We start from the raw sequence: 12,824 nt of genomic DNA, 5'->3' as shown, positions 1-12,824 counted from the left end.
ATAATTTGACCAGCTCTGGGCACTATGCACTTTGGTGTGGGGCAGCCATTAACTCATGGATGTTTGCCTCTTAATTGAATGATTGTAAGTCAACAAGCACAACTCAGAACTTTGAGAACCTCAAGCAATAAAAACTGCAGAAAATCTGCTGATTTCTTCTTTTCATATGAAGACTTGGGAACCTCTGGCCTTCATTACCCCTAGTTTCAATGGAGAGTGTGTCAACCTATTTCAGCTACAGCAGGAACAAAATAATAAGGAATAATATTTGCTTATAAAATATCCCAGTACATATTTCCCATATTAGTATTTATAGAAACTGTTCAATTTGGGGTTTTGTGGGGGTAAACTGTATTGAATCTAGCAGGTTAGTACTAGATGCATTATATAACATGCATTATTACTCAGAATAGGCAAGGAATTTGATTCAGTTCACATTTAAAATCTACATTCTGTAGACACCATTCAACTCTCAAGTGATTATTTATTTAACCTCCTTTTTGGGCTCTCTTTTTTTTTTTTTACGTGTTTCCCTTCAGGGAAGGGAGGCATGGTGTATACACAGAGGCATTCCGCATTAGTTTTTCTTCTTCTTTTTCAAATCCCACCTTTGCAAAAACATCACACTGTGCAAGTTGAGTCACATCCTTCACAGACAGCTGTTTTAAACAATTTAAAAATCAAAAGATGGTATCGAACCTTTGTTGAAACCAGGAAGCTAATATGTTTATTTTGAGTGATTAAGACATAATGCTATCTCACAGAAAGAATGCATTGGGGAGCTTTGTGTAGAGGATTTTTCTCTTTAAAAGCAGGAGCAAATCGTCAAATACGGGACTCTTATTGAACGGACCCAGAAAGAACCAGGTAGGAACAGCAATGGATGCTTGTATATTTGAAGATGAGAGATGGGTAGAGTTCAGAGATGGTACCAAACCAGAGCAGCGCACAGAAAGGCCGTTTATCTTCCTGCTGGAGCAGTACCTATTTATCTACTTGCACTGTGTGCTTTTGAACTGCTAGGTTGGCAGGAGCAGGGACCGAGCAACGGGAGCTCACCCCGTCACAGGGATTTGAACCGCTGACCTTCTGATCGGCAAGCCCTAGGCTCTGTGGTTTAGACCACAATGCCACCCGCATCCCTGGAAGGCAGTGTACTCCCCTGCATTTGAGGTTTTTAAGCAGAGGTTGGATGGCCGTCTTACGCTGATATTCCTGCAATGGAGGGGGTTGGACTGGATGACCCTTGGGGTGCCTTGCAACTCTACAATTCTATGATTCTAATATTACATGGGGGATCTATGCTTGGATCTCCCCACATCATTTTCTTCTTCTAAAAGCAGCCGCAGCATGGGTGGGAAGGTGGAGCCCAGCCATTTCCCCCTACACCAGGTGCCCTGAGGAGAACAGTGAGGATAGTGAGATGTCTGGAAACCAAATCCTGTGAGGAATGGTTGAAAGTGCTTGGTATGTTTAGCCTAGAGAAGAGAAGATTCAGGGGAGCCATGGTGGTGGTCTTCAAATGTCTGAAGGGTTATCATGCAGAAGTTGGGCCAGATTTGTTCTCTGCTGAGGAGGAGGACAAACCTAGAACCAATGGGTGGAAACTGCAACTTCTTAAGAGTAAGATCTGTTCTACAGTGGAGCTGACTTCCTCGGGAGGGATCAGGCGGTTCTTTGCTAGAGGTTCATACAGGGATGAGTGACAGCCTGTAGCTGCTTTATGCTTTGGAGTAGGGGGTTAGACTAAGGTTACCAGATTTTTTTTCAACTTCAATGGATTTTGTATGGGGCCTGAGTTGTAAATCCAGGGACTGTCCCTGAGAAACGCATCACTCCTCCCTTCCTAAGCTGCTCTTAGCTGGAGAGGGACAAATGTAACTCTACTATATGGCTTTATTAAATATACACAAGGGTATCCAATCCCACGTTTCCCATGGGAATGTCTGCTTAGGCCCTAGCACAGGAGTTGAGAGTCTTTGGCCCTCCAAATGTTGCTGAACTACAATTCCCATCAGTCAATGGCCAGGGATGGTGGAAGTTGTTTTTCAGCAACATCTGGTTGGCCAAAGTTTCAGCACACCTGCCCTAGCAGGACTTTCAGAGGCATGGAAGGATAGTCTAAGAGGTTTCAACAGGGTTGTGCTTAACAGATGTGTGCACTATTTCCAGAATCAGCTCCTACCACTTCAAAGCATGAGCCCAAAACCTATTTGTATAAAGGTGAAACAGCATCTTCAGATTGTATATTAAACCACAGACTTGCTCCACAGCCAAGAAAGGGGTTGTAAAGCAGTTCCATAGAGCTTTATTGTTCTTATGGTCAGAGGACTGTTAAGATATGATCATGGGCTCTACTGCAGCTATGGGAGGGAAGTAATATCTGCTTTAAGCAAAAGACTGGCAACTCTCTTTCCTTGTATCTACCCTTGAAAAAACAGTGCCTCTTTGTTGTTGTTGTTTAGTCGTTTAGTCGTGTCCGACTCTTCGTGACCCCATGGACCAGAGCACGCCAGGCACACAGTGCCTCTAGCTTTTGCCTTTGGGGATATTAACAGTTTTATAGTGAGTTGCTAGCTTTGTAATCTTTCAGTGTTCACGTTCCTCCCCAGGTAAGCTCACTTTCAGAGGCAACCTGTTTATTTGAGCATTCATCCTGATACATTTGAACGAAGTTTGTGAGGAGGAGATTAGATGGCATCAGCTACTTATTGAGCATTCATTCTAAATTTGTTTCTGGGGAGGTTAGACAATGTTGCATCAAGCAGTTGTTATCCCACACTTCCCAGGGCATTTCTATCCTGTTACTTTCTTTATCACCAGAAAAAAGTTATCCCATCGCATTCCGTACTGCAATAAGGCTCAGTTTTGGGAGGGAAGTGTCTCTTTGTACAAGGGCTCCAAATCATCTTTAATTGTACATCCTAAATTTGCCAGCGTAAGATTGAATGCCGCCCTGTAGGTTCCATGGGGTAGAAACAGGCCACCTTGCACTTTGTAAAAGTGTTGTGCATATTGATAACACTAAATAAGTATTATCATAATCAACGATAACTGGAACTTAAGTCATCAACATCATCATTATGCTGTGCATCTATTAAGGTCAACTGAGCTCTCCCAGCAAGTCTAGCAACACAACAGCTGGTGAAGATAGAAGATCCCAGATACAAGGGGAGATGAAGGATTTGCCATCCTGCTGATACCAAGAGGATTCGGGGGAAATACTTTTTTGCCATTGATATTACATTTTGCAGCACAGATAAAAGAATTGAGACTGAAGCAGAGGATTTGTTGCTTGGACTCGGAGCAGAACCACTCAGGGGACACTTCAGAAAACTTCAGAAGCAGCGACCACAATGTCAATGGTGACCTTCTCATTAGCTGTGTGGCTGCTTCTACTGCCTGTGCTGCTACAAGGTGAGTGATGGTGTGGGGCAAGGGTGCTATCTTAAAAATATTGGGGACCCAGGTAAGCCCCACCCTGCATAATTAGTCACAAGACTCAGTGCACAGACACCATTTGAATGGCAATGCCCATCCACTTGGGAAGCAAGGTGGCCCCCTCAAATATTTTATGGGGGGGCTGAAGAGACCCTGGTCCCTAGAAGTTGGCTTCTGTGGTGTGGGGACACAATGGAGGGAAGGTAATTGAGGATGAGAGAAGCAGTCGCTTTTCAGAGGAGTTAAAATGGGAGTAGGAGATGCACTAAGCCAAAAAAGGAGATGCATGGTTTATAAGTGCAAACAAAGGAGTTTCTCACACACTGGGCTTTCAAGTGGAACTCGTATTCCTTTCCGCTAGGGAGACAAATGTATGTCAGCAGATAGTGGCCTTGTTCTCATGTAATGTTCAACTATGGTTTATTAACTAGGGTTTGTTAGCAAACTGTGGTTTGATGTTGGCTTAACTAGTTTAGCATTACTTGTGAACCTGGATAGCGATTCTTGGTTGAAAAATGACAGGATTGCTTTACCAAAGCTGGTCCTCACTCCCCCACCCTCTTCTACTCAAAGGTGTGTTCATTTGCCTTACCTATGGCTCTTTCTGTTTGACAAGTTGGACTAGCAGGATTTCAAATCCAAGTCTCTGTTTTCATCTTTCACCGTGTTATAGCTGACTTGATGTGTTTATGTGTGTGGAAGGGTTTTTTTTCTCATGGTAGTACTTGGCAACAGAAAATTAGCCTTCTCTGGGCCCAAGGTTGGCCCAAGACATGTAACCACCTGAGGCAAAGAACAAGATGGTGCCGCCGCCTTATTACACATAAAGAAACCAACTGAACTGGCAGCCAAATTTTATTTCAACACTGGCCATAGGTTCACAGCCTTCCACTGCATCTGAGGAAGCAAATCAGATTTAGTCCTGTGGCACAGAGGGAAATGGTGGGCTGGAAGGTGGGACCTCAGGTAAATGAGTTGAGGGCTATTGACCCCTATTATGTACGAGGCTGACATTTAATAACTATGCAAAACACTTACTTACTTACTTACATACTTACTTACTTACTTACTTACTTACTTACTTACTTACAGTACTTACTTACATAAAATACATAACATGCTTCAAGATAGAGTCTTGGTGCTAGAAGCATGCTCCAGAGCTAAAGTCCCAATGAGTCTCTGTTCAAATTAAGCCCTGTAGTAAGCTCTACCAATTTGGCTAGGAAAATATACTCATAGCATATGTGTCACAATACAGAGCTGTATTCTTTTTTTAAAAAAAATACATTGGTAACAGATTGTAACCTGGGCCTCTTCCTCTTTCTCCTACATAGGCACCTGTTTTTCAGTATTTGTGCTTCAGTGTCTCTTATATGAAAAACTGAAATGTTTTCCCTTTATTTCTGTTTTCTACAGATGCTGCCAGCTCTGAAGCAGGTAGGAACCCCTGTATATTTTGTCATTCCTACTCAGCAATTTCACAGGCTCATGGATGGGCTGAACCAAAGGGGAGTCGCATCAAAATATAGGACTGCTACAAACCTAATGATCATGCTATTGTTAAACAGGAGCCTCCAGGCGGATTTAGAAATATACTTAATAAATAAATAAACTGAATATTGCTTCAATTGCTTCAATATATGGTGAGCAGCCTTCCTGCAGTTAGAGGCATTATGGCTCTAAATATGATTGACTGGAAACCATTATCAATAACTGGAAATGTTCTTTAAAAGGTCGCATACAAATATTTGTTTTTTGTTTCAGGCAAGGCTTTTTATGTTTGTTTCTAGGTTTGCTTCAGTGCTGGTGTTGTTGTGACCTATCTTTTTAAAACCTCTTTCCTTCTTCCACAGTTTGTGGAAAGCCAGCTCAACGAATTATGGGGGGTGAACCAGCTCCCTCTGATGGGTTGTCATGGCCCTGGCAAGTCAGCATTTTATATCGGGACCAACCTATTTGTGGAGGCGCCCTCATAGCCGAGAAGTGGGTCCTGTCAGCAGCTCACTGCTTCCCTAAGTAAGTTTCTGGTGTACTTGGCTGTGAAGGCATCATTCAGTTTCACCCTAGAGGCAGCTGCAAGGCCAAACTAATATTATATGCCTAACACAGGGGGCATCAATGTGACACCCACAGGCACCAGTGTCCCTGCCAGTACGCCTTATAGCATCCACAAAATGTCTCAGCAAATAGCATCTCCTGTCTCTTATAGATGTGGTGGCCATTTTGTTTTGTACCTCACAGCCCAGAGCAGCCATTTTGTGACTAGCACCCAAGCACCTCCTCAACATTCCCAATGTGCCCATTGGGCCAGAATGACTGCCCATGGCTGGCCTAACAGCTACTCAGTGCCTTGGCCTTGCCAAAGCAGAACCTGACAGAGCAATGAATAATAAAGTTAAAGGAAGCAGATAGCTGGCAGAAGGTATAGAGTGGGGCTGGGGGATCTTTTTCAGCCTGGAGGTGGTTGGGGCCAGAGATGAATGTCAGTGGAGCAACAGCAGCAGCTTTCACCTTTGTACAGTAAGCTACATTCAAGCTATGCAGCTCTGAATGCATATTGCATATTTTAAAACACGCAAATGGAGACAAACATGCACTGACAAGCATAGTTCTGTCTATGCCTGAGCAGTAAATTGTTCAAACTCCAGAGCCAAACTCAAATCACAAACTTTATAGGCTCAAGTTGAATGCCATTAAGGTAAAGGAACCCTGGACGGTTAAATCCAGTCAAATTTGACTATGGGGTGTGGTGCTCATCTCCACTTTTGTACTATTGTGTCATCTGATATCTGCTGACCACCTGATTTGGGAGGGCACTGAAATAACAAAACACATCAGAAATTATGCCAGTAGCTCCCTCTTGGAGGTAATGAGAACAAGGTGACTTGCCAATGGCCAAGGATGTAAAGCAATGGCCCTGCAGATATTGTTGGGCTCCTACTCCCATCAGCCCCATCCCATGTGGTCAGTGGCCAGAGATGTTGTGAGTTTAAGTCCAGCATCTGGAGGACCAAAGGTTCCCCATCCCTGCCCTATAGGCTGGTTTCAAGAAATAGCAAGGACTTATGCTTATGCATAATTTTAAAAAACCCAGAGGGAAAGCAAAAATGAATGGGTGCTAATGACTTGTCCGGAGACATGGAGGGTCAACCTGGGGTCTTCTGCTTGGAAAGAGCTACAACCTTTTCTCCACTGGGTTGCTATGGCCCTAGTCTCCCCTTTAAACTAGACATGTTGACATGAGACTGAAATACAAGGTCTAAGGGCACTTACCTCTTGGAGACCAGTTTGGCAAAGATCTTGATGCATTTTGCTCTTGTTTTTTTCACTTACAGCATCAAGAGCCAAACTACCCATTCTGATGTGGTGCTGGGTGCCTATCAGCTCCTGAACACTTCAAGTAACACAGTAACATCTGATATCCAACAGATTATCCTCCATCCCACCTATGACAGTGATAGCTCCAGAGGGGATATTGCTTTAGTAGAGCTGAAGTCCCCTGTGAGTTTCACCAAGTACATTCTTCCCATCTGCTTGCCAGAGACCTCTGCAAAGTTCTCAATGGAAGAAAGCTGCTATGTGACTGGATGGGGAGATATTCAACCTGGAGGTGAGGAGATGGAGAAGTGCTTTTTGAGGTTCTCCTTCAAGCTCTGTTTACTTTCATGCCAGCAATGTACACTGCACTTTTATAGGGCAAGCTGGCTCAGGTGGAAGATGCTGGATGATGCGGTTGAAATGCTGGAGGATAGAGGCGGATATGATTTGCAGCCAGGAGTAGCCAAGGAGGTGCCTTCCAGAAGTTGTCCACTGTAATTCCCATCATCCCTGACCATGGACAATAATGTATTGGGCTGATGGGAGTTATATTCCACAACATCTGGAAAGCATCACAACCTCCAATCAGCCCAGTGCTGAGGCCTAATGGATCTTAGATGGTAAAGTATTGTGGAGACAAGGGGCCACTGTAAAAAGATCCTACCCCTAAGGGTTATAAATACCTGCAAACCATGAATAGTTAGCGCCTCAGGCTGGGTATGAGGAGAGAAACATCAAAAGCAGAACAAGACCATGGATTATTTTGAAGACAAAGAGTTATTGCTGGACCTGAGAGTGAACAGGAAGGCAGTAAAGGGAACTAATCCGAGAATGCAACTCACACTGACCACCACTATGTTATCTGGTGCAGCCATTACATACCCGACAAGTGTCCTGGGAAAAACCAGGACTTCCTGTTTTGTCCTGTGAGAGCACATTTTAGGTTCCATAATCTTGCACAATTTCGTGCCATGATCTCTCCTGGACAGAAGTGCTTTTTCAGATCTCTAATATCATGCAGTGCCCCAAAACATGCATTTTGGGGTGTCAGGCTATTGTGTGACAGCACAGCCCTGAAGAAAGTATGTATTTTGGGCTCTGTGATCTCACGCAGGTCACGTGACTTACACAGGAGCACAGCTCGGAAGACACATATCCTGGTTTTAGGACTCAACATGTTGGAGGGTATGTCATTGCAGCAGTGGGATGGTATCTACAGGCCTGAATTTGAGCCAGGCCAGGCCAGAGCTCAACTTCTGGGCTGCCTTGTAATGGTAGAAAAATGGCCTTCAGACCCATGCATTAGAAAGAATGTCTGTGAGACAGAATGTCTGTGAGACAGAGTGCCTTTTGATAGTGTAATCATGTTACGTTGTTGCAGCAAATACACACACACACAGAGAGAGAGAGAGAGAGAGAGAGAGAGAGAGAGAGAGAGAGAGGAGAGAGAGAGAGAGAGCCAAGTACAGCACTTTAAAAACTAGCAAATATATTTATGGCATAAGCTTTTGTGGAATTGTCCACAGAAGCTTATGCCATAATAAATGTGTTAGTCATTAAGGTGCTTCAAGACTCATTGCTGCTTTTATTAACCACAAAGTAACTACAGATGAATAGGACAGATGAGGAGGCATGGTTTGAAGTCCAAGCATGCAACTTTCCAGCACACTTTCTCCCCTTGGAAAATGGATGGAGCCAAGGGTAGGGGATGGAGATGTTGTAGTTGAACAACTTCCAGAGGGTCACAGGTTCCTTGTTCTCCAAGTTAGAGTTTCACAACAGTCTGGAAGCTAACAGTGCTACCACTTTTCTCACCAGTAGATGGTGAAAGTGAACCCTCTTATACAATTCTATAAGCAGAGCGGAAGGAAAAGGCAATCAGCTGGCCACTTAATCATACCTTATTATTGTCCCTGGTTTCTTTATCGGGAATTGATGTTAAAATGCAGATTTCTTTCTCTGTATGCTGTAAAGTTTCGCACATGTCTAGGCAGTGCTTTGTGAAAACTCAGAAACCAGTGGTCAGGGGAGATGGACGCAGTCACTATTTCCTTTTGCCTTCCTCTGTCTATATTAAATGCAGAATGGACAATGTAAAATAGGCAGCTATTAGAGTATACATTGGGGTAAGAGATATAATTGGGATGGGTGGCTATCCACCTGATCACATCCCTAATGATACATTTGCTTCATCTTACAGTGGAATTGCCACCCCCACTAACCCTCCAGGAAGTGAAAGTGCCACTCATAGACCGAGAAAAATGCAATGCTCTCTTCAACGCTACCCAACATGAACCACAACTCCATAATCCGGTCGGCCCTGGTATGATCTGTGCTGGCTACCAAGAAGGGGGCAAAGATTCCTGCCAGGTAGGATGCTCCATAAGTGTGGTTGGCTGTGGTGGGCAGGAGCACCCCAGAAATGGAGAGGACAGGCTCCAAAGGTCTAGCTCAGGTATGGAGAACCTGTGGCCCTCCAGACATTGTCATCCCCCAGATCATTGGCTCTGCTGGCCGGGGCTGATGAGAGTTGGAGTCCAACAACAGCTGGGAGGCCACAGATTTTTCCATCCTTTGTCTTGGTTTTATTCACAGGGCCAGCAGTTCAGAAACGTAGCCTTCTCAGAAGATGAGTACAGGCCTACTTAAATAGACCTGATGTGGAAATGCAATATGTCAGCCATGTATTTTAGCAGTGGGGTAGTAGACATAGGTGGCAAGGCATTACATGCAAGCTAGTGAGCAGGCTGGCAGACTAGAGACAGGGTGCTCCATCTCTAATCTGTGTCCACCACAGAAGCCAAGAGGTCTGCTGGAGGAGGCAATTTCCACGCTCCAGGCCCTGCATTAAAATTCAGTGGGCTGCTGCGATAAGGACTGAGCTGTTTGTCTCTCCTTTCCTGGCCCACAGCAAGCATACATTTTTGCAGGCCCACAGCAAGCTAACATATATTTTTGCAGGCCAGTAACATTGGAAGACTGCTTTACAAGGCTGCATTATATATTCATTAAACTGAAACTGAAAGTCTGGACCAGGGATAGAAGGATCTGTCAATTTTGACTTTCAGCATTTTAGTGTCAATTTCTCCCAATAAACACAATTTCATTTGCCGTTTTGACAAATATACATGTCTGTGCAAGCAATATTTTAATAATATATGCATCTTTGTTAACATTGTTTAGTTGGAGAACTGAATTACAAAATTCAAATATGTGTGAATTTCAGTTCCCATATTGTTTTGGGAAATTCAAATTTGGTCGTTTCAGCCTTATGCATAGTTTCTCCTCCAGACCTTAGCCATTTCTCCACTACCTTAGTCTAGTTGGGAGATGGTTCCTGAACTATACATGAGGACAGGACCAGATCTGTAAAAGAAATAAGCATAATCTGTTTTGAAACCAGTCTCCAAAACCCGCTCTCAGGAGGCTTCCTGTAACTGTGGACTGACTCCTATCTCTCTCTCCACAGGGTGACTCCGGGGGACCCTTGGCTTGCCCATGTGATGGACATTGGGTCCTGGCTGGGGTTGTGAGCTGGGGGATAGGCTGTGGCCGCCCTGGTCTCCCCGGTGTCTATTCTTCAACCCCCTTTTATGCCACTTGGATCTCCCAGCATATACCCAATATGACCTTTGTGACGTGTGGAAAGGGTGGGACTACAAGTGGGAAAAGTGAGGTGAATGGCAGAGAACAGAATTACCCTGTTGTGACACTCCTCCTAGTGTTTTTTACATTGACCCTTCTATGAGAGGCTGCTCTCTCTGCCTTCAGCCCATCTACTGATGGGTTATGTGGAATTTGTTCAGAATTTGATCACAGGTGCATTTAAATTGCTGTACTGATCAGTATTGATTTAAGCCCTATATTCTCTGACAATTTATTCAACCAAGGGGTCTGGTTTGGGGACGCAACAGGAACACAGGCCACTCACTGCCTTATAGCAAAACAGACTGTCAGTTCATCTAGTTTAGGATTTTATATCCTGCCTGGCAGTAGCTCTCCAAGGTTCTGACAGGAGCCTTTCCCAGCCCTACTGGGAGATGGTGGGAATTGAACCCAGCAGTGGAGCAAGCCAATCAGGGAACTGGGGTGGCATGCATGCTCTGTGCCCAGAGGCAGGGCCAGCCCCCCTGGGGGTGGGGTCAGCTGCCCACAGGGCGGGGCCAGCCAGGGCAGGATGCTCCATGGGACCTCTGAGGAATCTGCCTGCCTTCTCCCACTCAGCCACCCTACAGCTAAGGGGGAGGCGGCGGGTGGACCATTTGGGGCAGCGTGGAACCTGCAGGGGCCCAAGCCACTGCATCACTCCCAGGAGAGACACATGGCTTGGGCATGCTGCAGGCCCCACGGTGAGTGCCACCTGGCATTTTGTCACACACACACACACACCCAGTGGTGACACCTGGGGTGGCCCACCCCTACCACACACCCCTTCTTCCACCCCTGATTGAGCCTAAGACCTTTTGGATGCAAAGCTCAATATTCTTTTAATCTTTTGAAAGAGTTAAACGATGTGGTAAGAAGCCGCAAAGAAATATGGCGCCCAGAATAGTGGGGTTGTCATTTATCTTCAGTTCAATGTTATAATGTTAATTCAGATAATTTTATACTTCTGCTTGTTTGTACTTGATCAAAGAATTATTATATGGTATTTATAAATATTTGTGAATATTTTCTTGCTATTACTCTTTATATAAAATTGCTGTATATTTTGCTCTGCTGAACATGTTGAAAGAAGTACCCAGAAATACCCAGGATTATTAAAATGAGCAATTGGACCAACTTTCTATGGGGGGGGGTGCACACATACTTTTGAGGAAGTACCTTCTTTTGGCACTTTCTACATCATATTCTAGAGAGCATTCAAAATATCTCATAGCCCACTGGTGGTCCACAGGCCACAGTTTGGGAATCCACAGTTTAGGAGAATGTGGAACATCACCTGAAGGAGTAAACTGACACTTTCAAGATGCTTCTCTAGAAAGAAGACTGATAAATTCATTGGAAAATGAACATTGAGTAGTTTTCTGGGTGCATCCACACTACCTGTTTGAGACACTCTTATACCACTTAGTTTATTAAGGGTCATGACACCACACAACTACAATCCCCAGCCCCCTTACCAAGCTATGGTTCACAGGATTCTCCATTACTGTTAAAATGGCAGAAGAGCACTTTAAATGTATAGAGTGGGTGTAATTGTTTCAAAATAAGGATATCCTTGGGATTTCTTCTCAGTGTTACTGTAAGCCTAGCTTCTTCTTGCTGAGGTTTTATTATAAAGCTTACACACTAATGTAAATAAAAAGAAAAATGAAGCATATTTGTATTTTACTATTTCCTATACATTGTATATTACACATCGAATCCCTTCCTGTGTGATTGATCTCAGTTGTTTGTGGCGTACTCTTTTATGTTGGGCTGGCAAGTGGGCATATTACCAGCCATTGCAATAAAGTTGAGTATCAGTTGTTGAGAGAAAAATACCAAGAGAAGGAAAGGAGAATGGGAAAGAAAGTAAGTGGCTGTTTTGCTTTGGGGTGGGGTATACTACCTTTTTATTTTCATATGCTTACAATTATCTGCTTAATGGGGGAATCTCGGAAGTGTGTGAAAATCCCTACTTTGTCTGTGGTTAGTCTATTTCACTGATAGGCTTGATGCCACCAATTTCACAATTTGCGCATACAATTCATACGCCAAAGATGTACCTCTTTGCCCTGGCCTCTGACACCTAAATATATTTTCAGCACCCACCTTGTTCTTCTGATTGTTAATTGCTTTTACTGACTTTAATATTGTATCTCTGTATTGTTGTAAGCCATTGTGGGACCTTTCCATGAAGGGTCCAATCAATCAACATATTTCTGCACCCTTGAGGAATCCTCTAATTATTGATTTGTTAAATTTTGATGCTGTCCTTTAAATGAGTTACTGATTTCGATACTCCCATAGAAAAGTAGGGTTCAGTCATGCACTGAAGTGAGCCATAAGTGCAGAATTATCCTCCTTTCAATTTCTTTGCTCTACCAAACAGCTACTAGATTTATTTTTCTTCCTGTTTG

At 43.9% G+C, this 12,824-nt stretch overlaps 1 protein-coding gene across 2 annotated transcripts; it reads left to right on the top strand.

Annotated features, from left to right (window-relative positions):
- Nucleotides 1-839: 839 nt before the first annotated feature.
- On the top strand, nucleotides 840-11,140 carry LOC310829608 (prostasin-like). Of its 2 annotated transcripts, XM_083708314.1 has the most exons (7): nucleotides 840-867; nucleotides 3,103-3,417; nucleotides 4,858-4,878; nucleotides 5,295-5,457; nucleotides 6,777-7,051; nucleotides 8,960-9,129; nucleotides 10,229-11,140. In XM_083708314.1, the coding sequence occupies exons 2-7, from the start codon at nucleotides 3,357-3,359 to the stop codon at nucleotides 10,505-10,507; spliced, it is 969 nt and encodes a 322-aa protein (XP_083564440.1). In that variant the 5' UTR covers nucleotides 840-867; nucleotides 3,103-3,356; the 3' UTR covers nucleotides 10,508-11,140. The 2 variants fall into 2 exon arrangements, with proteins under 2 accessions (XP_083564440.1, XP_083564441.1); XM_083708315.1 differs by lacking the exons at nucleotides 840-867; nucleotides 3,103-3,417 and adding an exon at nucleotides 4,317-4,407.
- Nucleotides 11,141-12,824: the final 1,684 nt, after the last annotated feature.

This window comes from Podarcis gaigeae (genome assembly GCF_964106915.1).
Source record: "Podarcis gaigeae genome assembly, chromosome: 13".
NCBI classification, from domain to species: Eukaryota; Metazoa; Chordata; class Lepidosauria; order Squamata; family Lacertidae; genus Podarcis; species Podarcis gaigeae.
The sequence above is the reverse complement of the archived record's forward strand: the minus strand, read 5'-3'. Positions and strand labels throughout refer to the sequence as shown.